At 43.5% G+C, this 27,829-nt stretch overlaps 1 protein-coding gene across 4 annotated transcripts in view; it reads left to right on the top strand.

Moving 5' to 3' along the window:
- Positions 1 to 27,829, top strand: part of fndc3bb (fibronectin type III domain containing 3Bb) — an 80,083-nt gene that overhangs the window by 32,038 nt on the left and 20,216 nt on the right. The window contains exons 4-18 of one of the 4 annotated variants that reach the window (XM_062985134.1): positions 4,289 to 4,365; positions 5,629 to 5,854; positions 5,956 to 6,237; positions 9,887 to 9,945; positions 14,275 to 14,423; positions 15,039 to 15,098; positions 16,929 to 17,067; positions 17,165 to 17,218; positions 19,922 to 20,046; positions 20,152 to 20,326; positions 21,233 to 21,319; positions 23,147 to 23,282; positions 23,362 to 23,433; positions 25,283 to 25,404; positions 25,828 to 25,933. In XM_062985134.1, the coding sequence (XP_062841204.1) occupies positions 4,289 to 4,365; positions 5,629 to 5,854; positions 5,956 to 6,237; positions 9,887 to 9,945; positions 14,275 to 14,423; positions 15,039 to 15,098; positions 16,929 to 17,067; positions 17,165 to 17,218; positions 19,922 to 20,046; positions 20,152 to 20,326; positions 21,233 to 21,319; positions 23,147 to 23,282; positions 23,362 to 23,433; positions 25,283 to 25,404; positions 25,828 to 25,933 (1,869 nt within the window). Of the gene's footprint in view, positions 1 to 4,288; positions 4,366 to 5,628; positions 5,855 to 5,955; positions 6,238 to 9,886; positions 9,946 to 14,274; positions 14,424 to 15,038; positions 15,099 to 16,928; positions 17,068 to 17,146; positions 17,219 to 19,921; positions 20,047 to 20,151; positions 20,327 to 21,232; positions 21,320 to 23,146; positions 23,283 to 23,361; positions 23,434 to 25,282; positions 25,405 to 25,827; positions 25,934 to 27,829 lie in introns of all 4 variants that reach the window. The other 3 variants (XM_062985133.1, XM_062985132.1, XM_062985135.1) reach the window with 3 other exon arrangements.

Below are 27,829 nucleotides of genomic sequence, written 5' to 3'. Positions count from 1 at the left end.
TAAAGATTATAGTAAAAATCTTTTTTAAAGACTTGTGCAATATTTTTCTGTCCTTTGCAACTTTAATAACCACAGAAAAAAAACAAAATACTCTGGTATGTTTTGGGAAAATGTCTTTAAGAATTGGCCATCTCACTATCCCATAATTTATGAACACACATTCTTATTCCCATGTTCTCGTCCAGCTTTTTACACACACAACACTAAACACATGTGCCCCGAGACTCACAGATGGCGCTTCGCAGGGCTTTGCGGAAGCTGCTGCCTCCTCCACTCTCCACCGTTCTCTCGAAGCCACGTAATGCATTCCTTCCAAAAACATCTCTCTCTTTCTCTCTCTCTCTGTTTCTCGCTCTCTCTCTCTCTCTCTCTCTTTCTGTCTCCATGTCTCTTTTTCTGTTTTCATTTTTGTCTGTCGTCTCACTGTCTGGCCAGCCGGTTTCAGCTTTCCCAGCTGAACCAGTAGATCTTTTGGGTGAGTGTCTGGTTTGTGGAAAGTGGCATTTTTTTGTTTGCCTTATTGTCTTCTCCTGTGTGATCGAGACTTAGTGATTGACGTTTAGGTCAAGCAGCCAGTGTAAAAATGAGTGATGGGCACACGGTTCTATGAAATATATACCTTCCTTTTGAGTTTGTTGCAACATTTTGGGGAAGGCCCTGTGCCTCTGTGCACAAAGCGAAGTTCAGTTTGTTGTGGAGAACCTCCTGCAGTGCGCCCTGACCTTAGGTGTCAACATACTTTCGGTTATATTTATTTATTAGGATTTTATTGTCATGTTTTACACACTGTGGTTACATTCATGACAGGACACGTATTTACTGGTTACACAAGATTCATCAGTTCAAGGTTTTAATGTGAAGCACATTATGTCATGGACAATTTTGTATCTCCAATTCACCTCACTCCTGTAGGAAACCCACACAGATACGGGGAGAACATTCAAACTCCACACAGAAAGGACCCGGACCGCCCCACCTGGGGATCGAACCCAGGACCTTCTTGCTGTGAGGCGACAGTGCTACCCACCGAGCCACCGTGCCGCCTCTTTTGGTTATAAAGTATAAATCGATGTGACTGATGAAATGTAACCTCTTGGTGCACTAAACAAAAATAAACACCATGGATTTTGGGCAAAGGAAACAGGACATTCTCTCCCTTGACCATCTTTGTGTGAATGTCTCTCTCTCTCTGTGTCTAGGTCAGACACAGGCTAGTCTTGATTAGCCCTACGCTAAAACAAATTAGCGCAGACAGAAAGGTAACAAAGGCCGTGTTAAGCAGGTCAGTAGTCATGCAGGTCAGTCATGTAAACCAGGCTGTCTTTTAATTCAGCCTATAATCACTACAAAAGGGTCAAAGGGTTTGTAGATATGTCTCCACACCACGTTGGAAAACACTGCAATCTAGTGGCGGGATGCACGTTGCGGGTCACAAAATCGACATGCCTTGTTGGAGATGTAGTTTATGTACAATTTTCCCAAACCACAGAGCCGCACAGAAAGTATGAATAATTAGTTTGTTTTCTCTGCTTCTATTTCGGGGGTTATTGTCTTATTGGGTGTCTTACTGTCTACATAGGCAGCTGCCTCAGTAGAGAGGATTCTAATAAGTCATTGACTTATAAGGCAGATTATTCGAACGCGCTACTTAGACAGCAATAACATCGGGTTTCGCGTTTAGCATTTGGCATCTTGCCATTAAAACCAATGGATTGAGGTAGCACAGCACGCTAACATGTCAATATAGCCTCCCTTCATGTACCGATAACGGTTACATTTCCTGACAAGCCCGAACTTGCAAATAAAAACACTCGGTACAAGTTTATACAAGTTAAAAATCAGTAATATTTCATTTACGTTTGAAAATAACTCCATTCGTTTGTCCGTTGTCGTTGCAGCGAGACGCTGCTCCCACCTAGGGGTGACAATAAGACACTAATCCCTGACAATAACCCCCGAAAAGCTCATTTTACACAGTTTGTGAGCAATATTATCAAATCCTCCCGCCCCCGCCGGTCCGTGAAATTATATCTTATATGAAACCGGTCCGTGTTGCAAAAAAGGTTGCTTTAAAGCAGCATAGACTTTTAAGCTCTCGGTGGCCTTAAGTTTGACACGTGTGTTCTAGTTTATGGTACTACATTGATTTTTGGGAGGTGATTTACAGACTTGATGTCATCAGTCTAGTTTTTACCACTTTTTTCTTGTAAATGCTTGGGTTTTGCTTTGGTATCAGTGTCTACATACATATTGAGTAACTGATTTATTGGTGCTTTTTTGGTACTTGACTGTAAAGTCACTCATGCTGGCAATCACTAGCGAACGGCATCTGTTAAAAGAAAACAACTGAAAGGCATCCTGTTGGCACGTCGGTGAAAAACACACACACGCACGCAAGTCGGAGATGGTGGTATGGTGGTATGTCCGCCGCAGCCTGTTGCAGGCTTGAATGCACGGTGTGAGGGACACTCAGGACCCTGGAGAGGCAGAAAGGGTCTCTGAGCAGCACAAAGAGGCGCTTGTTTTGCCAAGGAGGCCCTCCGCTCTTCCGAACTCCTGGGAGGACTACTGGCAGAGGAGCGCAATACGCATCCGCTGTCTTTTTCTAGTCTTCTCTTCCCCACCAACCATTTGGTTCTTCAGTTTGCTCCTTTCTGTTGGCCTGTCTCTCTTTCTGTGTTTGTATTTCTAAATATCTCCCATCTGAGAATCTCACTGTCTGTCTCGCATTCTGGCTTCTCTTTTTTGCAGACTTTTCTGCCCCCTCCCCCTGAGTCAGTAGGAATGTTGGTGTTTGCCCAGCGCGTTCGTAGGGAGCTGTCGAGGGCCGAGTCCTCCCTCTCCCTCTCTCTCTCTGAATGGCCTCCCTTCATATGAAGAGCCCGAGACTCCCCTGTAGCTGTGGGGGCAGGGTCAGGAGGGGGGCTCCTCTCCGGCATTACCTGTGCTGTGGGCCTTTTTCAAACACACAGAACAATCTCAATGGATTTTGTTGTGCCTCGAGTGTCGCGGTTATTTCAAGCCAGCTCACCAGCACACACTGGCATCCCTGTGAAGCCAAACCACATATGTTGCCGTGTACATACGGCTCCCCCTTTTCCACCCGGAGAAGACGCAAGCACAAACAGGGCCTCACTGAGAGAACCAGAGCCACTTTAGGACCTCCAGGGCCGAGGGGCAGCCCGAGGGGGGAGGGGGGAAGGCGATCGAAGCGAAACTGCAAGGTCCATCAAGGCAATTTGGTGATTTACAGGCGCTGAGTGATCCACCATGCCTCCTCACGGCCCTGCCGAGGAGCGAGGGGCCAGAAATGGCTTAAACAGCTGGCTGGCTACCGCATCCTCGGGATGGAAGAAACGAGACAAACACAGACAAAAATGCACCCAAAGGCTTTGAGTTATGGTGGCAGGGCAGTTATTTTCTGATGGTGAAAAGTGCACTAAGGGGTGTATTTAGTGCTGTCACATAGTGCACGTACTGTAAATGCAGCAGGAGTCATCTCTGCCCCTATTGCTGCCCCATATCTGCCCCTTCGGGCCATGTCAGTGTCACTGCAGTGCTGAGAATGATCCACCACCTAAATAATACCTGCTCTGTGGTGGTCCTGTGAGGGTCCTGACCATTGAAGAACACGGTGAAAGCAGGTTAAAAAGGTATGCAGAGAAACAGATGGACTACAGTCAGTAATTGTAGAACTACAAAGTGCTTCTATATGGTAAGTGGAGCTGATAAAATGGACAGTGAGTGTAGAAACAAGGAGGTGGTTTTAATGTTATGGCTGATCGGTGTATGTAATTGTTTTTGTTAAGGTTGATCAATGATTTGGTAATGAAAAATAGTTTCCCAACTTCTTCTTCTGTAGAAAGGAAATGGAAATAAAAAAAAACCCTTAATCTTGGGTATTTTTATACCGTTACCATGACAGAAATGGAAATACTGCGACAGCTCTAACAGAAAAAGAAAAAAGAGAGACAGAACAACTTCAGGTTTTCAACAGGTTAACAACCATGGAGATGTTTTTGTGTAAACAGGACTAACATGCACCACAACGTAACGTCTGGGTTCAGTTCGTCTGTTGTTGCATCCTGTCTGTATCTCTTTAGCACATGGCAGTTCGGTAAAGCCGTCTGAGAGGCGACTGCTTTCCAAGATGCTGTTTTTCTCTTTCAGCTTTATTTTGCTTCTCCGTCGTGCACTTCAGCATGAAGCTCCTCGTATGCGGGCTCGTGTTATGTTACTGTTCTTGCCTCTTTGATCGACGCATTCTCTCCCTCCCTTATTCTTTTAGGTCCTGCTGAGGTTCCCATGATGTCACCGAACGGCTCCATCCCACCCATCCACGTGCCCCCAGGCTACATCTCCCAGGTAACACCGTCGTTGAGTTCGCCCGCCACAATAGGATGTCACTTTATCCTCGGCGGCAAACACAATAGCTGCTCTGACTGGACGCGTCCACCGAACGCACGAGCTCCGAGCGGAGAAACCCAAGCAGTGAAGCTGTGCTGTAGTTCTGATAAAGGCTTTGTCAGGCTGTAGTTTAGGTAAAGGTCAGCAATGCTGGCATTTCAGCTAGAAGGTCACAAACGTGCAATAGGGCAAAAGAACAGTGCAGGACATTGACCTAAAGAATGAAACCCCTGTGCTTTCCACAACTGGTTGCATACGCCGTCACATGTCACGGTAATTAACATAAAAGTCCCGCCACGCCCGTTTTTCTACCCATTTTTTGCCCCATTGATTTTTTTGCCCCATTCACTCCCATTCGTTTTTTTAATTCTTGACTCTAAATCGAACTCTAAATCATCAGGTCTGTCAATGACACCTGGGCTTGTATACGGCTTTTGTATATGCTCACCCGCCACGCCCGTTTTTATACCCATTTTTGCCCCATTTTTTTTTTTGCCCCATTCACTGCCATTCATTTTCGGAATTTTTGAGATATTGATGCTGTTCCAACTCTCAGTCGTCCGTCCTGTTGATGACACTGCAGTTTATTATTAAATACAGTTTTTTGATATGCACACCCGCTCACCCGCCACGCCCGTTTTTATACCCATTTATGCCCCATTCACTTCCATTCATTTTTTGAATTTTCGAGATATCGACACTGTTCCAACTCTAAATCATCCGGCTCATTGATGACACTGCGGCTTGTATACAGCTTTTAGATACATACACCCGTTCACCCGCCACGCCCGTTTTTATACCCATTTTTTGCCCCATTCACTTCCATTCATTTTTTTTTAAATTTTAAGATATCAACGCTGTTCCAACTCTCAGTCGTCCAGCCTGTTGATGACACCTGGGCTTGTATACAGCTTTTGGATGAGCGCAACCGTTCACACACCACGCCCGTTTTAAACCCATTTTTGCCACATTCACTTCCATCACTTTTTGAAAGGCAAGTTGATCTCCTGAACTTCTGTATTTATGCATGACCAAAAGTATTCGGACAACACCAACGGCTTAGCTGCAATCACACTCTACACTAGTTTTATTTGGGATACGGATCAGTGCTGAAAGTGGAGGCTGTTCTACTGCTGGCTATTGGCTGAACCTGACCTACAGTGTGTTTTGCTGTTTAGTTGCTAATTAGTTTTGTTCTCGTTTGCTTGTTTGTGTGCACAGGTTCTGGAGGACAACACAGGGGTGCGGCGTGTCGTGGTCACACCTCACTCCGAATGTTATCCCCCCAGCTACTCACCCGCTCTCTCCCCTACCCACCACCTGCCCCTGCCGTACATGACGCACCCGCACTTCATCCCTGCCTCCCACACGCCTTACTACCCTCCCGCCAGCCCCGGCGACGTGCCCCAACACCCGTACTTCCGCCTGCCACCTATTTACCCCGAGGGTAAGCTGCTCCACTGCCCTACGACTGATTTTTCCTCTATTAGGTCATGAACGATACACACCAGGGCTGTTTTTATACGTTTCTTTTTCTTCGTTTGACAGAAATTATTCCTCTGTATAACATGTCGACGTTTCTCGGCCGGGAGGATTACAAGCCTCAGCCCAAGAAGCAAAAAGAGCGCGAGGCCGAGCGGCCGAGACTGGCCAGGGTCAGCACCCCACCGTCGTCCAGCTACAAGAGCGGCCCGGCCTGTAGCACCACACCGAACGGCTACACCAAGAGCCACGGCGGCACCGCAGCCTCAGGGGGAGGAAGCCCTGTCAATAAGAGAGCGGAGAGAAGGACCAGAGGGAGCCCAAAACACTCGGACAGTGACCAACAAGGTGAGGGGATTAGGTCTTTTTTAGTCTCCCAGTCTTGTCGTATCCAATCACCCGATTGCATTACGCTTCCCCTCTACTGATGTTGACCTCCACTCTGACAGAGGAGAGCCGTGACTAGCACACGCCCCCTCCGTCATGTGTGCAGTACCTGACCGCTTCTTTTCACCTGCACGAGGCAGGTTCGTATGGAGATCTGTATCGCGCACGGAGAGTCACGCACCGATCCCATCATCCCCCGTCTCTGTGCAGCACTATTAATCAGCCAGCAGGGGTCGTAATTGCATCAGTTATGATGAATCCCCTCTGACACCCTCCCTGAACAACAAGCCAGTCGTTGTTCGTGTAGGCGGCCAGCCTGCCGATAGCAGAGCTGAGATTCGGACCGACGAGGATAATCCTCCAGCACACCAGCGCCGAGATTCAATCGGCTGGGCGCCCTCTAATGCCTGCAGCAGACAAAACTGGCTTTCGGTCTGCTGTGTGGGGTTATCACTGCTGTCTAAGGACCTTGTTGCCCAGAGCACCAGTACAGAAAGTGGAGGAGAGCAGAGATCGGGGCGTGGCTCTCCGACCTCGCACCCAAATCCAAAGAAAGATTGGAGAATAAGAAGGGATTGGTGAACTGTGCACCCATCGGAGGGAGTTTGTGTCAGGCGAATATACACCTTCCTTGGACGCCATCAGGGTCCCCAGTAGCGGATTGGCTACTCTAAATGGGCATTTAAAAAAACACCACAGATGCAGAATGTATAGGGAATATGGCACAGCGTGTATTTGTCTGAGCAACATGCTCAGAATTAGTCAGGCTTTTCCTGGTTGCCAGATAAAATCATTCGACTCACTCACATGTTTTTTAGAAAGGGTTAAAAATTAGGTACAGGTGCATAGCCATTCGAAAAGCATATAACGTCAGGCTGACAACACTTCCTCGATCTCTCCTACATCATCCTTTGTGAGCCGCGAGCGTGACGCATGCTACTTTCGTCACTCCTCGCGGCTGCTAGCAGAATGCAAATACCGAGCCACAGCTGGAAGCTCTAAAACGATCTTGCAACCTTAGCCTCATTTACGTAGCCCAAGTTTTCCTTAATCTATTTAGGTGTTAATGGCTGTTCAGTTCCCCAGGGCCATTCAACACACCCAGTTTGTAATTACCCTTCCTGAACCAAAAATAGTCTCTGTGTGTGGTTACCCAGATTAAGAGGCTGGATTTATGCTTTTATTCTTTATACATGTTCCAAACCCAGCAACAAAGTGTGTTTTGTTGGCCTCGGCTCAGAAAGGCTCAGGAACGTCTTTTGTCTCGTGAAGAACCTTCAGCCGAGCGCTGACTCAGACTCGTGTCCGCACCTGCACGCTCCAAAGCCTTTCGAGACTTCAGTGAAAATGTTTGCATCGGTCTTTCATCGGGGTTCGACGGGCACATACACACATATGTACAGGATAAACAATCTGGAGCTGGTGAGGTATCGGAGAGTATGACGTCGGACGCTGAAAAGTACAGCGTGGCGCAGGAAGTGGAGAAGAAAGGATCACGTTAGACACATGGGCTGCGTCCAAAATTGCATACTTAAACAGTAGGCAGTGCGCACTGCTCGGACGGTGAAGCAGTACGCGAGTGTGCAGTATGCATGCAACCTCGGACATACTACGTCCGCCGCCTAACCAGCGTCACATGCTGCATGACGTCACATCGTCACAGTTCTAACAATTTTATTTTTTTGTATTTTGTTCATTCATTTTCCCCGCTCTGATTGAGGAGAACGAAGCTAACCCACGCCCCCTCCGACACGTAGGCAGCATACCGTATGCATTTTTTCACCTGCACTAGGCGAGTGCTAATGCGGATCAGCACTGTGTACGGAGAGACACACCCTGATCAGTGCACTCCTTCCCTGCCCCTGTGCAGGCGCCATCAATCAGCAGCAGGGGTCGTAGTTGCATCAGTTACGAGGAGACCCTATCCGGCTTACTACCACCCCACCCCTATATGAACAACAGGCCAGTCGTCGTTCATGTGGCCGCTCAGCCCAGCCGGATGGCAGAGCCGAGACTCGATACGATGTATTCGAGATCCCAGCTGCGGTGTTCTAGCGTGTGTTTTACCACTGCGCCACCTGAGCACTTGTAAGCTGCTGACTCTCTTTCTTCTTCCACTTCGAACGCCTTCGCAGTTCCAGTTCAATTATGGGATAGATTATCGGACCACAGTGTGCTGCGTTTGCATACTTAAAAATGCCTGCCTGTGCAGTAGGTCATCCGGGTACTTTTAGCATACTGTTTAATGAATACTTCATATTCAGACGCACTACTTGCGCTCGCGTACTGTTCAGTGTGGAAGTATGAGATTTCCCTACCTGTCACCAATCCTCAAAACCCTCAGCCTGCGGCTTTGATCCCCCCCCCCCCACTGTTTCACTCTTATCTCTCTGTCTTCACGTCCCAGCACTTTGTTCTTTGTGTGCTCTGGTCTTCATCTTCGCCTGTCTGGGAGCATCTGCGGTCTGACCTTGGCTCGTAACGCGCAGCAGACGTCTGCCTGCCCAAGGTTCGCCTGCCCTGAGCGGCTCAGAGAAACAAGGAGAGGACTGGGCTGCTTTTGCAAACTGTGTACCTTGACTCCCCCGTCTGACTACACAAGGATCTTGCACCTGCTGCCAGTTAAGCATTTATTTAGCCTCATGCCAAGTCCGAAGATCCTAGTACAGTTCTCAGAGGCGACTTTTTTCATTTTTCACGGAAGGAGATGTTAGCTGGCATGCATGTTGGCGGGTTGTGCCACCTCACCTCGGCCTGAGGCTAACTGCTGAGATGTAATCTAAACAATCTGCCTCATGAGTGCTGTCTAATTAGAATACGCTCTACTTAGGCTGCCTAGGTAGGCAGCAGGCAGCAAGGCGGCTCACTAGGTTTCCGTTGTGCGGATGACGCATCTCCTGCTCGCTCTAGCTCAGTAATAAAGGTACTGGACTGGTAATCAGAAGGTCACTGGTTCAAGCCCAATCAATCAAGTGCTTGGATTGTTCTGTTGGTCCCAGTTTTCAGTGGCTCATGATGTAAAACAACAACAACAACATTTCAAGAAATGACAAAGCTACATTATTGCTTCATTAATATGTGAATTACAAAAACACCACAGATGCAAAATGTTCTGAACTGGTAATCAGAAGGTCACTGGTTCAAGCCCAACTCATGCCAGGCTGCCACTGTTGGGTCCAGAGCTTACAGAGCGTTCCAAAGCTCACAAAAACAGCATGTAAGCTCTAGAACTGTATGAATAAGATGGAACAGAAGACTTATTATTACCACCCTCTTCTTCAGTGAGATAATCCTAATTGGTTCCGCTCGCCGCCCCCCTTCATCTCCTCGGTGGGAAAAAATGAGGCACACATGGGTCACGTTAGGGTCGCGCCGCCTGCCATGACTTCATCCGAGCAGTGACTCATACTTGGACCCCTCGGACCCTGTAAAAGTGAACTCCTTTCCACTTAACTCCCCTTCCCCTACATTACAGCAACTCAATCAGGCTGTTACTAAAGCCTCGGCTCTCCCTCTATTCCCTCACTGCTACTGACCTCCGATGCTTCAGGAAAAAAATGTCATGTACTAATGCGTACAATGTGTGTGCTTATTGTTTGTGTTTCTACAGATCCTGACCTAGAGCCAAGAAGAGACCAAGATGTGCCATCAGGCATGGAAAAGCCACAGGTAGGTAGAGGTACAGCACGATGTAGCCAAAAGTACATGGATGGCCAATGGAGCTGCTCTTTCTCTTGACCCCTGTCCCTTTAAAAAGCTTCTGTTTACCCAACGAAAAAGCAACTGTGGATTTAAAAATAGCCGAGTTTGAGTTTCTCAGTCTGTAGTTGACATTGATAAATGTCTGGTGTTTTTTAATACTTAGATGATCACCCTTAATTAATTAATTAATCTTTAATCTTCCTTACATTTGAGATAATATGATGACTTTTCTATTTTAATGTTTGTTTATTACGATATTTTAACATCATGTTTTACACTTTCAGGACAGGAACGGTAGTTACTCATTACAAGATTCATCAGTTCACAAGTTTATATCGAACACACTCATGGACAATTTTGTATCTCCAGTTCACCTCACGTGCACGTCTTTGGACTGTTGGATACAGTTTTAAACATTATTTTCTTGGTGAAACCATTAAGTGGTCAAGGAAGGGACGTTTTCTTGCCTCTAGATGGCAGCAACACTTTACCTGATGACTCGACTTTATACTTGATTCGTTCCATCCAAACTGTTAAGCGTCATAGTAAAACCACTGGGGGTTAGAAGCTCATACACTGCATGTAGGAATCCTGAATTCGAGCATTTGGAGCATAATTATACTTATTAGGAAGCTGACAAATTTGCCTGGCGTTGTTGAACCATTCTATGTATGGGGCTGTGCGGTCACAGGCCAATCAAAGTGCGCATGGTAACTCCTGTCCACTGTGGAAAGGAACCACAATCTGCACACAGGCACGGGAACTAGAGATTAGACCAATGGAGAAGGTTAACTGGTCTAAAAAAATTCCTGTTTTTTTCCAAGATCATGTGGACAGATGTGGAGAATAGATGGCACCAGGATGCACTGTAGGACAACCCAATTGGCAACCTACAGAAGGTGCAAGATGCCTCAACAAAGCTCTGGAACAGAGCTTTGTTGACAGCATATTAAGTGGGTTGTCCTGGTGCTTTGGCTCATCTGTGTACTATGTTTCCAGTCCACAGTAGGACAAGGAAGCCTTACAGTAATTGTAAAGTATGATTAATTAACTATGACTAATGCTGGTTAACGATTTGCCATTTGATCCCAGTGTTTCATGTAGGATACTTTGACGGTTTGTTTACCCGCTACCTTCTTAATATTCTAGTCTTTACTTAAGTTACTCCTCACCAATATTGTCATCATGACTTGAAACAGCCCGTTTGTATCTCACCCGGCCTCTTTGCTATTCTATTCTGAAGATAATTGGCCTGACCTGTTTACAAATCCAAACAATGTACTTTTATGAATGTCATCAAGTCCTTTCTTTTATTCTTTCACACTCTAAACCCCACTGGTCTAAAAAAGAGCAATTAAACTGTCGAAGTCTGCTCGACACAATGCTTCATCCTGATATCGATCAGAGCTTCAGGCTGTTACCTTCTCTGTGCTCAGTGAAGCGATGTTTGTGTCAGCCTCTAGCCGCCGTGTTCCTGAATGATAGCTGAGCGTTGATGAGAAAACTCCAGTCTGTCTGAATGGGCTGGAAAATTTCCATTTCCTCCACAAAGTATCATTAATCTGTGGCTTCAAAATGATTACCTCTTTTAACTTTTTTCACCCAACAAGGATGTACAGAAACAAGCGTTTTTTTTGTGTATTTTGTCTATACGTTTGCTCCCCTTTACCTCCCGACTTTTAGTGCGTCCAATTACTCGATTGCGTCATGGTTCCTCTCCAATAATGCCAACCACGGGTCTGATTGAGGAGAACAAAGCTAACCCACGCCCCCTCCGACACGTGGGCAGCAGCCGTATGCATCTTGTCACCTACACTTGACGAGTGCATATGCAGATCAGCACTGTGTACGGAGAGACACACCCTGATCAGCACTCTTTCCTCGCCTCTGTGCAGGCGGCATCAATCAGCCAGCAGAGGTCGTAGCTGCATCAGTCATTAGAGTCATTAAGCCCTATCTGGCTTAATATCCCACCCCCTGTATGTATGAACAACAGGCCAGTCGTTGTTCATGTAGCTGCTCAGCCCAGCCGGCAGGCAGAGCCAAGATTCGATACGATGTATTCGAGATCCCAGCTCTGGTGTTCTAGCGTGTGTTTTTACCGCTGCGCCACCTGAGTGGCCCAACAGACGAGCTTATAAGGAGCTCATGTATTGATTATTAGGATTTTAATGTCATGTTTTACACACTTTGGTTACATTCATGACAGGAACGGTAGTTACTCATTACACAAGACTCATCAGTTCACAAGTTTAATGTCAAACACAGTCATGGACAATTTCGTATCTCTAATTCACCTGTGTGAGGAAACCGGAGCTCCCGGAGGAAACCCACGCGGAAAGGACACGTGGGGATCGAACCCAGGACCTTCTTGCTGTGAGGCGACAGTGCTACCCACTGAGCCATATGAATTAAAAAGAAATCTAGGACTGTTCTGTTTAGCCAAATGATTCATCTGTTCAAATTTAACACAATTGGTAAGCCAAGATGAACTTTGCGTCCTCGCGAAGCTGCTAATAATTACTGTTCACACTTACCATACTTACAACACAACCAGCGAGCAGTCTTTTTTTAGCTGAAAGGTTTCTGGACATAATGAATCAGCAATTCAACAGCGAGCAAAATAACCAGATCCGGTCTTCCAAGTGATTTTCTTGGAAGAACAGAAAAAAATCATTTATCTTTTCTGAAGCAAAATAAATTACAATCTGTCAAGTTGTGTCATTTCAGCTTGTCTTGTATGGTATTGATTTTCAATATTCTTTAAAAATGGTTTATGTGTTTGGGGTCAGTTGGGGAACAATACGCTAGACTTTTGGTACGTCATTGTAATTTATACGCATTAAATTGTAATTTATAAAAATTAAAGATGAGTCAGATGTACTAGGTCTGAAGAATGGGTTTAAAAATAAGCCAGTAGGAGTGAACTCAGTGAACTTGAAAAGCATGAAGCTTCATTTTGGCGCTTTCTCACCACGTTTAAGTAAATATAAAGAACAAAATCAATTAATCAATTCGCTGTCAGATTAATATAAACACACGCAGGGAGGAGCAGATCATCATTCACGTTTATTCGCCAGTAAAACTGGGGTCCAGAAGGACCCTCACTGCAACAAATTTTCCATGCAGGTTCTTTTGAACGGACCATAAATTTATATATAACATCTTGCTTCTCTTTCACATTTTTGGCATCCAAAACTATGCTTTGATGCGTTATACACTCGTTTACAAGATTTAAACTTTTGACCGAACACAACTCGATGTACTCATGCAATCAGCCATTTAGGTTAGTGAAGGAAATAAATAAGAAGCAAATCACTGCTATAGTCTATTGGTGAAAGCATCCAGTATCTATTTTGCTTGAAGAATTAACAGGTTAGGATATAAAACTCCTGTTTTGTATTGATAAAAATGATTTATGCATCTTTTACAGATGTAATGTTGTTATATCTGCTTTCATGCTGTAAACGTTTTGTTACCTCCTTGTTTCTACACTCACTGTCCATTTTATCAGCTCCACTTACCATATAGAAGCACTTTATAGTTCTACAATTACTAACTGTAGTCCAGCTGTTTCTCTGCATGCTTTGTTAGCCCCCTTTCATGCTGTTCTTCAATGCTCAGGACCCCCACAGAGCAGGTATTATTTGGGTGGTGGATCATTCTCAGGACTGCAGCGACACTGACATGGTGGTGGTGTGTTAGTGTGTGTTGTGCTGGTATGAGTGGATCAGACACCGCAGTGCTGCTGGAGTTTTTAAACACCTCACTGTTACTGCTGGACTAAGAATAGTCCACAAACCAAAAATATCCAGCCAACAGCACCCCGTGGGCAGCGTCCTGTGACCACTGATGAAGATCTCAAAGATGACTGACTCAAACAGCAGCAATAGATGAGCGATCGTCTCTGACTTTACATCTACAAGGTGGACCGACTAGGTAGGAGCGTCTAATAGAGTTGACAGTGAGTGGACACGGTATTTAAAAACTCCACTCGTACCAGCACAACACACACTAACACACCACCACCATGTCAGTGTCAGTGCAGTGCTGAGAATGATCCACCACCTAAATAATACCTGCTCTGAAGTGGTCCTGACCATTGAAGAACAGCGTGAAAGGGGGCTAACAAAGCATGCAGAGAAACAGCTGGACTACAGTTAGTAATTGTAGAACTACAAAGTGCTTTTATATGGTAAGTGGAGCTGATCAAATGGACAGTGGTTTTAATATTATGGCTGATCGGAAGTGTGTCAGTACATAAATAAAAACTAACGTGAAATGTGCTTCTCTCAGGTTTCGAAGATTCAGGCACGTTCAGCGCTGGTGTCCTGGTCTCGAGCCCCGTCTGACCGAGGGCAGAACGACGGCGCATCTCTCTCCTGCAGCTACGAGCTTCTCCTCGCTGATAAGGGATGTGACGGGAAGTACAGAGTGGTGTACAGGTAACAAGTTTTATTCACTAATCCAGTTAATCCACCTTCAGTATGTTTTAAGAGGTTGGTGAAAACCAGAGCACAGAAAAGAAACAGGAAAGAACATGCTCAATTCTTCATCAACAAGAAAAGGATGCAGGGTATTAACCCAGTTCCCCAGGACGCTGGGCTCCGTGTGGCACCTGGTCCATACAAAAACACTTTGCATTGGTGTGCTGGTGCATTAGACCAATGTGCCACAGAGTACCCTAGACCCTATTATATATAATGGTAATTAATAAGGACAAAAGGTTCAGCAGGCACAATGTTAATAACTTTATTTTGCTAAAAATAGAATTAGGGTGTTAAACTTGTGAACGCTTTTTAAATATTAAGTGGTATGAAAATAAATTTGTGAAATATGATCTGACAGCTTAAAGAGGATTAAATCTCAGAGAAAAGCTTAATGGTTGGTTTAATAGTGTGACTGTTTTAATTAGTGTTGGATATAAAGCACATTAAAGTGGCTTAATCAGACTTAAAATCTGAATTAAATTTAATTAAAGCAGAACGTAGAAATCGAATGCTAATTCATGCACTATGAACAAATAGCCAGATAGCTCTAAACTGTATTTTTTCTAACAGTGGAGAAGAGCTGCAGTACACTCTGACTGACCTGAGACCAGCTACCGACTACCACGTGAGGTAAGAACCAGCTCTGTCTGTCTGCTGGGTAGTTATCTCCTGGTGGTTTTTTCTTTCCTGTCTGAGAGCTTTGACCACTTTGCAGTACTTGGCAGGTGATTCACGTCTGGTTGTGGGCGCTGCGATTACCTGCATTTATAATGTAAAACTTTTAAGTTGTTGTCACCAGGTATAAATTGTAACTTGATTATTGTGTGTTCTTTTTCTTTCCTGTATTTAGGATGTCTGAACATTTTATTACTTAGGCTAATATGGATTCTAGTCCACTAGCTAAAATCATCACCTGCTAGTTGGACAGTTTAAGGCACTTGTGCCTAATGTGGCCCGCAAGAGCTTAAAAGACGTATGATCGTCTTAAAATACACTGTAAAATCGTACATAAACTGCATCTCCCACAATGCATGCCGATTTTGTGACCCGTAAAGTGACCGCATCCCGCCACTAGATGCCAGTGTTTCCACATCAGTGTTTAACAAGTTTGTGCTTTAAGAAGAGTAAGCGGTATGTCTCTTGTGTTATGAGGCCGTTTCTGTGGTAAAGGAGAACAATATTAATGTAGATATACGTTGTAATATAAATATACAGCATAAATTTGGCATTTTGAAACCAAACACAGAATTTTGCCTACAAGAAAAACAACAAAAGGCGACTGCAATCACAGCAGGATACGTTACAATCGGCCCTTTAGGGGCCACCACAATGCAGATGTGGCCCTCGGTGAAAATGAGTTTGACTCCCCTGCTTTAAGGCGTTAATGCAAAGTGGTGTTAATAGGGATTTAATCAGGCTTAGACTCGAAATGTACTGGTTCTGCATGCCAGAGGCTCATGTTCATTTTTTAACTGGTGGCCTGTTGTTAATGCTTTGTGATTGGTCACTTTAACCCTTTTTGCACTCATTGGGGATCTTAACTGGGTCGAACTGACCTGGAACAGAACTAGTGTTTACGATTTCCCCAGAATGTATCATTCCAGTTTATATTTACACCATTTCTGTAACTATAGTAAGTGTGTGCGTGTGTGTGGGTGGGGTGGGTGTGTGTGTGTGTGGGGGGGTGAATGTTTAGATGCAGATCCTAAAACCAGACAAAACAAATGTGGTAAAGAACTTTAAATGGTGTGGAGGGGCAGGAGGGGTATGGGTAAGAGGCCTTGAGAGATTTTGATTTGTCTTTCACGTACATTCCGTGACCTGTTAGTTCTAAACTGTTCTTTTATCATTTGTTGCTTTTGGGTCACATTGACACAATGACCTTATAAGGGCCATTCTGCTTAATCGGTGCCATTTCCATCCCCAGGATATTATATGTATAAATGTATATGAAAATTAACTTTAAAATGCATTTTTTAATCGAGCAGAGTGTCCTGCCCATTGATCTAATTGTAAATTTAAGATATATAATTTAAAATGTTAATAAAAGCTTCCTATTACACTGAAAAAATTGTATTTTTTCATGTCCCCACTCTCAATACGACACCTTACAATGAAATATAATGAGTAAAATCCTTTTCTCCTTGCATTGTTTGGTGGCTCCATATCCCATCTATGTTTTCAATGTTTATTTTCCATTTATAAATTTATAATAATGGGGTTAAAATACATGTTTTCATGTCGGTTCAATGATCCATCAATGTGTCTGTGGGGATTCTCTCTTTCTTGTACATGTTCCTCAGTGCCCACCAAGTTTCACATTGGAAGCTTTCAATGTCATTTTCTGCTCTTGTTGCTTTATTAAAAATAAAATAAATAAAAAAACTGGTCAGTGTGACCCGAGTAATGCACAGGATGTGTGACCTTGTGATAACCCACTGTTCTTTGTGTGACTTGCAGAGTAAGTGCGGTTTGTAACTCCGTGAAGGGTCAACATTCAGAGGCGAGGACCTTCACCACTCACAGCGCCCCTCCAGAGACCCCTCAACCCCCCAGACTGTCCCACCGCACCAAGAGCTCCCTGACTCTGCAGTGGAAGGTAATGAGACTGTTAATGCACACACACAAACACAATATATACTCACGTGGACGTGTTAATTAAATGAAGTGTTGATTAGGCAAATGTCTCATTTCAGCCCCCGGGTGATAACGGCTCCAAAATTAACAGCTATAGGCTGGAGTGGGATGAGGTAAGGACTTACTCTCCTGACTTTTCTATTAATCATAAGCTCACAGACAGGTGAAGAATGAAACATGTGAATTTTAGCCAGCAAATGGTCTTTCCTTTCCGCCGTTCCGAGACCACCGAGGTCGTTCCTGCCTCCGCTTCACTGCTGTTCTGTCCCCATTAGTGTCCTTACTTCTCCATTAACTTTCAGCCAGTTATTATTTCTCCACCCGCTCGTCTGCTTTCAGACTCATTGGAAAAGTATCTCAAGGCCATTTGTGCTTGTTATGTGGCTGCTGATATTAATGGAATAGTTTGTCCAAAAATTCAATCTGCACAATTTTTACCTATACTGCAAATGTACCTGTTCAGCCAAGACCGCTCTGAAGTTTACTTTTTTAATTTTGTAAAAGAAAAAAATAAGAGAAGCTTTCAGCTTTCAGTAAGATAGGGCCTTACTCATGATAGCCCAACTCTACTGTGACAGGTGAGGGATTCTTTTTTTGTGCACTAGATTTTCAGTTTTTTAGCCCAAAGTAGGAGCCTAAAATGTAATTTTAAGCAAATGGTATGGGTTGAATATTGTTTTTGTATATAGACTGATGACCCATTGGGACCATCCGCCTAATATGCCATCAACAGCTCTGCCTGTTGAGACATGGACTCCACAAGACATCTGAAGCAGGAATACCCTGAATAGGGCACCGATCTATAGCAGAGCTTTGATAAACATTGACTACCATGTCTGTTTAGATGCCTGGCTGGTTAACAGCACCACCAAGATCCAGATCTGAATCTGGCAGGCTAGCGTAATAGACCGCAAACATTTCAGCACAGTGTCACAACTTCCTCGCAAAAGTTTACAATTTAAAAAACCCACAGTTTATTCGTGGCACTACAATGTTTTTTCCCAGCTGCAACATATTAAGAATTTTGTGAGATTTATGGAATCAGCTGCACCATGTGTGCACTTCTGCTGAAATATGATGCTGGTGTTTTGTAAAGGGGTGGCATGTCAGACAAAACGCATCTTTATTTGCTTTCAGAATGTACTAGTGGACGACATGCATACATTTCCTCTTATATAGTGGTGTTTACCAAAACCTGGTCATAAAGTGGCACCTTTAGATTTATCCAGTTTTTATAGAGGGTTTAAAAAGATGTATTTTCAGTGGGCCAAAGCCAAAAAGACAAATCTGCCCACATTATTAGGAACTAGATCCTAAGCACTTATTCAGCCAGCATCCACGTCTCGGCTAATCACCCACAGTTGGTTTGAGGGGAAAACGAAACCCTCATGAACCCTTCCTATGTTTAGACATTCCCTTTTCTGCAGCCCTGCTGGATTCTGAATCACTTAATACTCCCTTTTAGTGAATTAACGTATTAAGTAAAGCCCAGAGACGGACCCCCTTGTGCCCCCAAAACACACATTAAATCATGCACAAGATACAGTTTAAAAGTGAACAAATTACTGGCTGTCATTCAAACCGAGCTGAGAATTTTGCCCGAGATGGAGGTTCATTAATCAGTTAGGCTGTTCTGTATCTTTTAAAAATGTCACCATGCGGCTCTGTATTAGCATTTGTACAGCTTGTACAATTTGTTCTGACGTGAGTCTTCATGTGAGCTGGTCAGTCAAACTACAAACATGTGATATTTCCATATAATTGCCTGTGCAGCGCTAATGTCCAGCTCTGCTTGCTTTTGCCATTAGTAGAGCAAACCAAGAGGGAGAAAGGACTGGATTGGTAAAGGACCCCAACAAAGGAAAATAAAGAAAGACTTTTTATACATTTATTTTTCTTGTCTAGTGCTGTTCTTAGATGTATTTATTTATTTAGTTCTATTTATTTAGATGAAATAAAAAATGGCTTAGTGTTTTCGCAATGTAACCAGCTTAATTAGGGATGTACTCATGCTTTTTTTACTTCATACTAATACATCTAATATGGACATCCTTAAACCACACCATAAACAAGCTACTGCTTTGCAAAAAAGCCATATATGTGCTTTTACAGTCAAAGCAGTCCAATTATCAATCTACAGAAGTGCATATACACACACACACCACACAAACAGTCTCTGACATTGTGAGCTCTTACTATTATATTAAACTCGCTATTAAACTTGCATAACACAGCAGGATTGCAGTGGTTCCATTGGTGCTGGATACAAATAAAAATATTTTAAGAAATAATGTCCATGTCAGCTGTATCATCTGTTACCATGTCAAATATAACTATATAACATATAAACTATATGAAAAATAATAAAGATGATGATTGTGTTTGCTTTTACCAGACACTTTTATCCAAAGTAACTTACAATTGTGATGAATACAATCTTAAGCAATTGAGGATTAAGGGTTTTGCTCAAGGGCCCAACAGTGGCAACTTGGCACATGTGGGGCTTAAATCAGCAACCCTCCAGTACATTACCAGTCCAGTTTCTTAACTGCTTAGCTACAGCTTTCTTCTGTGTCTATGTCTGTGTAAATGTCTATGCACTGGCGTTTAAGTTCATTTAAGTTTCATCCTGATTTCAATGCAGTTTTTTAGACTGGTTTAAATGCAGATGTTTAGGGTTGAATCGGTACCTCAACAGTGTAACTTGTGTGTTGGGGTGGAAATGGAAAACAAAGGAAGTCGGTCAGTAAAAAAATGTTTAGTCTCGATTCGCTTAATCCTGCTTGTGCCGACGGTTTTATTCTTTTGCTTTTCAGGGCAAAAAAAACAGCATCTTCAAAGAGTGTTATTACGGGCACCAGAGGCATTTTAAGGCCACGAGATTGTGCCCTGCTGTCGGGTACACCTTCCGTGTGGCTGCCATTAATGACATCGGAACCAGGTGTGTATAAAGAATGCACTCTGGCTCCATTAGGTAACTTAGAACAGTAACTGAGAACATCCTCGGTTCATTAACACTCACACACACACACTCTCTCTTCTGCAGTGGATTCAGCCCAGAGGTGGTCTTCCACACTACAGGCAGCCTGCCCCAGATGCCCCTAGCGCCGTGCCTGCTCCAGGTGGGGCCATCCTGGGTGGTGCTGGAGTGGACCCGCCCGAGCAGCTGCAGCCCCGACGAAATGGTCACGTACACTCTCGAAATGCAGGATGAGAACAAGGTGAGCGCAGTACGGATAGGACCGTGTTCATTTTAACATCTCATTCACCTCGTAGTCTGCCTGTCAGTTCATAGCCTCTACTCATGTTGACCTCCACTCTGCCCGACACACGTCCCCTCCGACAAGAGTTCAGAAGCCGACGTATCGTGCACGGAGAGACACACCCTGATCACTGGCACCCTCCCTGCGAAAAAGCCAATTATTGTTGGTGTAGGCGCCCAGGCTGCCGGGAGCAGAGCTGAGATCGGAGCCGATGAGTTTAAGATGTCAGCTCTGGGTGTCTGAACTCACAAGTTGCACAATTTGCCGTGTCTGAGGGAGGGTAGCTTGGACAGGGTCTCTTCCCTCCGCTGCTTCGATCTCCGGGACTGGTCCAGGTTCCAGCTCCAGCTCCAGCTTCATGGAGTACACCATGATGGTCCATATATGATTTGGGTCTGTGTGGGAACCCAACACTGCAGGTGATAATAAGTGGCTTGTCAGAGGGGATGTGTTGTGATTGATCAGATTGAGCAGATTTGGGAAAGGCTGTGCTGTAACTGACTGGTATCCTATGGCATTAAATCAGGAGGCCACACCAGAGCTAGGCTGACCTTTTCCTGTCAAATGGGGGATTCTCTGACTTTTTTGGTCTTTCATTGTTTGGTGCTGGTGGGCGGATCGGTAGTTAATTTCCTTTCATTCGCAGCTGTCTGAATAATTGCTGTGTTATAGAACGGTGATAAATGCTCACAGTGTAGCACAAAGTAAAATGATTTGCACTTTTTTTTATAATTGGTGTGTCTTTGTTTGCTCTCAGCTCCCCACATTGCACATCCCTAAATAATACCTAAATACTCAAAATACTTAATGTATTATTTATATAAATACTTAAACATTGACCTGTAACTGGGTGTGCCTTTGTAGGGACTGGAGTTTCAGGCGGTGTATTCTGGACTGAAGCTGAGCAGGAGGGTGGAGGGGCTGAACAGAAACACTCAGTACAGGTTCAGGGTAAGTCAAATATTCCCACTGTCTCATTTTCATCAGTAATGAAGCACATTTTCTAACAAAGGTGGTGGGAATCTAAGCCTTGTTATGGTCTGACCAAACTCTGAACTTTGAATTTGTGAACTTGAACTTGTGATGTACAGGAGAAAAATGTAGACAGGACAAAAGGTAAAGGGTTCTGAACATGTTTATTTAGCACAGGATGCGTTAGAGTTAATTTTTCCCATTGGAAATCGCGCTTAGACCCAGGTCTCCAAATATGGGCATAACGAGGACTACAGAATGACGCACGACTTCAGTGGTCTATTGATCTAAGAAAGCAATAAACTAAAAAAGCAAATAACTTATGGGTTTAATGCAAATAACTAATAAAGTCTAAAATTTCCTGTCACACTTGTTAGAGATCTCGGACTAACTACAGAATTTCTTTATTAATTTCTATATGAAATTGAGAAACCAAGGACACTAATTAGTGCATTTTTTCTAAGTAGAATTTTTCTCTGTTCTTGCTTGATACCAAATTTTAGCAGCTTAACAGTCACACACAGCACACACCCTATATTTCTGCACTCTATTGTCTCTAAAGTCTTAAGGACTTAGTGTCTTCTGCAAAATCAGTTTTTACAGACCATAAGCAAGTCATTTCAGCACATCAGCACATGAAAGAAAGCAGACAAAACACAAATAAAACCCTCCTGGTAAGAAGGCATATTTACTGGAAAGTAATATTACAGAGGTTATAAGATGAAATTTGCTTATGGTAATGGTAATGACTGTAACGAGCAGCATACACAAACACAATGTACCATTATTTATTTATTTATTTATTTACTGGTAAAATGTGAATGAGTCACTATTCAGAATAGTACTGACCAACCAAAGTGTCCAACACGAGTCCCCTACTTGTTGCAAAAGCAAAGACCAGTTCAGGGCAAGCAGATATTGTCAAGACTATACACTGACCAGCCATAACATTCAAACCACCTTGTTTTTACACTCACTGTCCATTTTATCAGCTCCACTTACCATATAGAAGCACTTTGTAGTTCTACAATTACTGACTGTAGTCCATCTGTTACTCTGCGTGCTTTTTTAACCTGCTTTCACCCTGTTCCTCAATGCTCAGGACCACCACAGAGCAGGTATTATTTAGGTGGTGGATCATTCTCAGCACTGCAGTGACACTGACATGGTGGTGGTGTGTTAGTGTGTGTTGTGCTGGTATGAGTGGATCAGACACAGCAGCGCTCTATTTGTCCACTCTATTAGACACTCCTACCTAGTTGGTCCTTGTACCTAGTAAATGTCAAAGACATCAGAGACGATCGCTCATCTATTGCTGCTGTTTGAGTCGGTCATCTTTGAGATCTTCATCAGAGGTCACGGGGCGCTGTTGGCTGTATTTTTGGTTGGTGGACTATTCTTAGTCCAGCAGTGACAGTGAGGTGTTTAAAAACTCCATCAGCGCTGCTGTGTCTGATCCACTCATACCAGCACAACACACACTAACACACCACCACCATGTCAGTGCAGTGCTGAGAATGATCCACCACCTAAATAATACCTGCTCTGTGGTGGTCCTGAGCATTGAAGAACAGGTTGAAAGCAGTAACAGAGTAACAGAAGGACTACAGTCAGTAATTGTAGAACCATAAAGTGCTTCTATATGGTAAGTGGAGGCTTCCCTCTGATTTAATAATGTCGCGTGACTGTTTTGGCAACAGGAAAATAATTAAAGTTACCAGGCTAGGCTTGAAAAATAGATCCATTGCCTGGACACACCAACATCTAATGTCTAACATCTGGACCATCGTTCTTACCCTGCTGCAGCTCACTACATGCAGCGCAGAATGGCGAAGCGCACCCAGTCCCATCCTTGCCTGCAGGACGAGCGCAGACAAACCTGGACCTCCAGCGGCTCCCAGGATCACCAACATCACATCCCACGGCTTCTGTGTGACCTGGGGTGAGCACACGACACACATCCAGCTTAGAACCTACAACCTGTTTCTCCAACCAAACTTTAAAACTGTCTTTATTTACAGACCCACCACAAGACGACGGAGGAAGTGGAGACCTGTCGTACCAACTGGAAATGTCTGAAGGGAATTCCGGAGGTATTGCAGCACATTCTGTTTTTAGCGTTGCAGGGCCGGATCCGTCATTTGAAACACATTGTTGGTACGATAAATAAATCATATGTTATACAGAGGCTCTGTCGTCTCACAGCGAGAAGGTCATGGGTTCAATTCCCAGGTGGAGCAGTGGTCATAACTGCAGCAGTTAAGAGGAATCCCCTCCGGCATCCTTACACTTCGGACAAGCCAGCCATAGCTTGTTTATGTTTTTACAAATATTTTCCCCAAATACAAGCTTTTTAATGTGTCGTTTCGATTTCCTCCTACCTCCCAAAAACAGGCCAGCAGGTAGATATAACTTGCCCTAGCGAGATAGTGTGAATGGGTTGCCAGTTAGTTACAGGACATCCCACTTAATCATTAATTCGCAATTTTAATCAGTGTTTCCAGGAGACACTTCAGATCCATCTGAACACTTTTCTTTCTTTCTTTCTTTATTTAGTTATACAGGAAAATTTTAAGTAACATCAAAATATGCCACATTTAAAACTGGCCTGACTCAGTTAAAAACTGTTTTACAGCAGGTTCCTGTTCTGCAGCACACAAAACACAAAGAAAAACACAGAAACAAACTAACACCTTCTTCTTCTTCTTCTTCTTCTTTCGGCTTTTTCCCTTTTTCAGGGGTCGCCACAGCGAGTCATCTTCATGATCGCTCATTGATTTGGCACAATTTTTACGCCGGATGCCCTTCCTGACACAACCCTCCCTAATTTATCCGGGCTTGGGACCGGCACTACGATGCACTAGTGCATCTAGCGGCCAGGTATCTATAGGACAATTCAGTGTTTCCAATTAACCTGGTGGCATGTCTTTGGACTGTGGGAGGAAACCGGAGTACCCGGAGGAAACCCACGCGGACTCCGCACAGAAAGGACCCGGACCGCCCCACCTGGGGATCGAACCCAGGACCTTCTTGCTGTGAGGCGACAGCGCAACCCACTAAGCCACCGTGCCGCCCTACAGAAACAAACTAACACCAAAACATACAAAATGACAAAGCATAACAACATGAAATACAGTACAAACTCACAAACAGATGGGGGGGGGGGGGGTATTTACATTACAAACTTAGAATCAATGATTACAAATATAACTTTCCATAAGGTATTGTTTATATCCTTGTTTAAACTGTACACTAGATGTACTCATTCTTATATTATATGGAATCTCATTCCAGACTTTGGTGTATGTATGAAGGAAAGATCTATAACCATAATTATTTTTATAAGCTGGAACGGGGATAAGTACATTTGAGACCGACCTAGTGATATGTTCTTGCCTTTGATTAGACCTTGGAAATAAATCAATCAATGATGAAGAAGAATTGGTATGTTGAATCTGAAAATAAAATCTCATCGCATGAGTGTTTACATAATTCTGAAAAGTCAATGCTTTCGAATGTGTAAGAGCAGCACAGTGATGAGTCCAAAAGGGCAGATTAGTATGAATTTCATAAGCTCTATTATAGAGTTTAACAATTGGTTCAATAATTTCCTTAGTAGTAAGGGACCAAACAGGTAAACAGTACGAAATCGTTGAAAGAATCACTGCATGTAAATATACTGTATATAAGAAACATTATGTGTAAGATATGGTCTAATTTTCTTATAGACAAACAATTTCTTATTGAGTTTTTTTGTTAAATTCTGAGTATGATGACTAAAGTACCACCATCACATGCTTGTGGATTAATTATCTAATAACATATATTAAACAAAGACAACTTACATGAAGATTAGTAAAATTAGTTAATACATTAGGCTCTGAAATGAGTTCTTTACACAGATTAAGAGGTTAATCCCGACCTCTAAACGTTGTTTCACAGCAGTAAGCCAGTGGGTGGCGCTGTATTGCGGGCCACAGCGGGAGCACGTGTGTGAGGACCTGAAAGCAGCTACTCAGTACTCGGTCCGCATCAGCACCGCCAGTCCGGGTGGCCACAGTCAGGTAAGCACGAGGAAGCCATGAGATGATTTTATTTACTGAACATATTGTATTATATCATATTACTAGATTAAATAATGGATGATATATTTAGAACATCTTAAACATTCAGATATCAGATCAGAGGGCACCACACACCCTGCCCTACATTGTTTTAAACTGAAGACAGGAAGCCAGTGAAGAGAACGCAGCAGTGGGGTGATTTTTTCATTTTGAATCAGTTGCAGAGGTTTAATAGTGGACATGAAATACTCACAGGTTATAACTGTGTAATGAAGTGACAGATATGATCGCAGTAGTTAGATGTTCCTGTTTCTGTTGATCATCTAAGGTGCTAATCAAGAACCGAATTTTTACAAACTCTGTGTGTGTGTGTGTGTGTGTGTGTGTGTGTGTGTGTGTGTGTGTGTTGTTTCGTTCCTGCAGTGCACAGACAGCTTGCTGGTGAGAACCCTCAGCCTGCTGCCTGGACCCTGCCACTCTCTCACCATCCAAGGGAGCGTCAAACACCGGGAGGTGAACTTGCACTGGCGTGAGTACACTTCCTGTTCCACACACACACACACACACACACACACACACACACACACACACACACACACATGTGAATATGAATCAGTAGGATTTATTAATGAATCTGACTGACAGACATTCAAAACTCAGCACACACACACACACACACGTGAATTTTAATCAATAGGATTTATTTATTAATCTGATTGACAGACATCATACACACACTGCACACACACACACACACACACACACATACATATACAACTCAGCACACACACACACACACATATATACACACATACACACACACACACTCACATGTGAATATGAATCAATAGAATTTATTAATGAACCTGATTGACAGACATTCAAACTCAGCACACACACACACGCACTTAGCACACACACACACACACACACGTGGATATTAATCAATAGGATTTATTTATTAATCTGATTGACAGACATCATACACACACTGCACATACACACATACACACACATAGTATATATACAACTCAGCACACACACACATATATATACACACACACATACATACATACACACACACACACACACTCACATGTGAATATGAATCAATAGAATTTATTAATAAATCTGATTGACAGACATCATACACACTCAGCACACACACACACACACACATACATATACAACTCAGCACACACACACATACATACACACACACACACATATGAATGCGAATCAATAGGATTTTTTAATGAATCTGATTGACAGACATCATACACACACTGCACACACACACATACACACACACACACTCAGCACACACACACATATGAATGCGAATCAATAGGATTTATTAATGAATCTGATTGACTGACATCACACACACTCCCCACACACACACACACACACACACATACACACACACACACTCAGCACACACACATATGAATGCGAATCAATAGGATTTATTAATGAATCTGATTGACTGACATCACACACACTCCCCACACACACACACACACACACATACACACACACACACTCAGCACACACACATATGAATGCGAATCAATAGGATTTATTAATGAATCTGATTGACTGACATCACACACACTCCCCACACACACACACACACACACATACACACACACACACTCAGCACACACACATATGAATGCGAATCAATAGGATTTATTAATGAATCTGATTGACTGACATCACACACACTCCCCACACACACACACACATACACACACACACACTCAGCACACACACATATGAATGCGAATCAATAGGATTTATTAATGAATCTGATTGACTGACATCACACACACATCATATAGGTCAGTTTTGTTGTTGTTTTCCGTTTTCTGTTCCACCCGTGTCCTGCTTCTTTTCACTGTATTTCTTTTACAATGAAGGTAATAAATTGTCAGTTCCATGGTGACCAGCGTATCATCTAAAAGCCATTAGATGATTCTGCACATCCACTTAGAGAAGGTTAAAACGAAAAACAAAGCAACAGCCCGGTGCTAAGTGCACTCAAATTGAAAGCAGTGTAAAGCACACATGGTGCCGTCCCAAATTATTTGGAACGTTCGGGTCATCTAAAATTGAGTCACTAATCACAGCTCAGATGTTTTTCCAATTTTTCACCCTTTTGCTTTTTTAATAGCATAAAATCTACAAGCACTTGATTTAATTAAGCCCACCTAACACACTAAAAAAGCAGGTGATAAAAGCTGGTTACAGTTATTCTTTACGGATCAGTAGTTCAACTGTGTGTTCAAAATAAGGTTTCAGCTTTCCTCATTGTGTTGCTACTCACATCCTTGCCAAAATTATGTACAGCCCCCGTTTTTGATTTTGCTATTCATTGCAGCAGGTGCATAAAATTATCTGTGATCTGGCCAATGCTTTT

Source organism: Trichomycterus rosablanca, chromosome 23 (assembly GCF_030014385.1).
Source record: "Trichomycterus rosablanca isolate fTriRos1 chromosome 23, fTriRos1.hap1, whole genome shotgun sequence".
Taxonomy (NCBI): Eukaryota; Metazoa; Chordata; class Actinopteri; order Siluriformes; family Trichomycteridae; genus Trichomycterus; species Trichomycterus rosablanca.
This window is presented reverse-complemented; position numbering and strand designations above follow the sequence as displayed.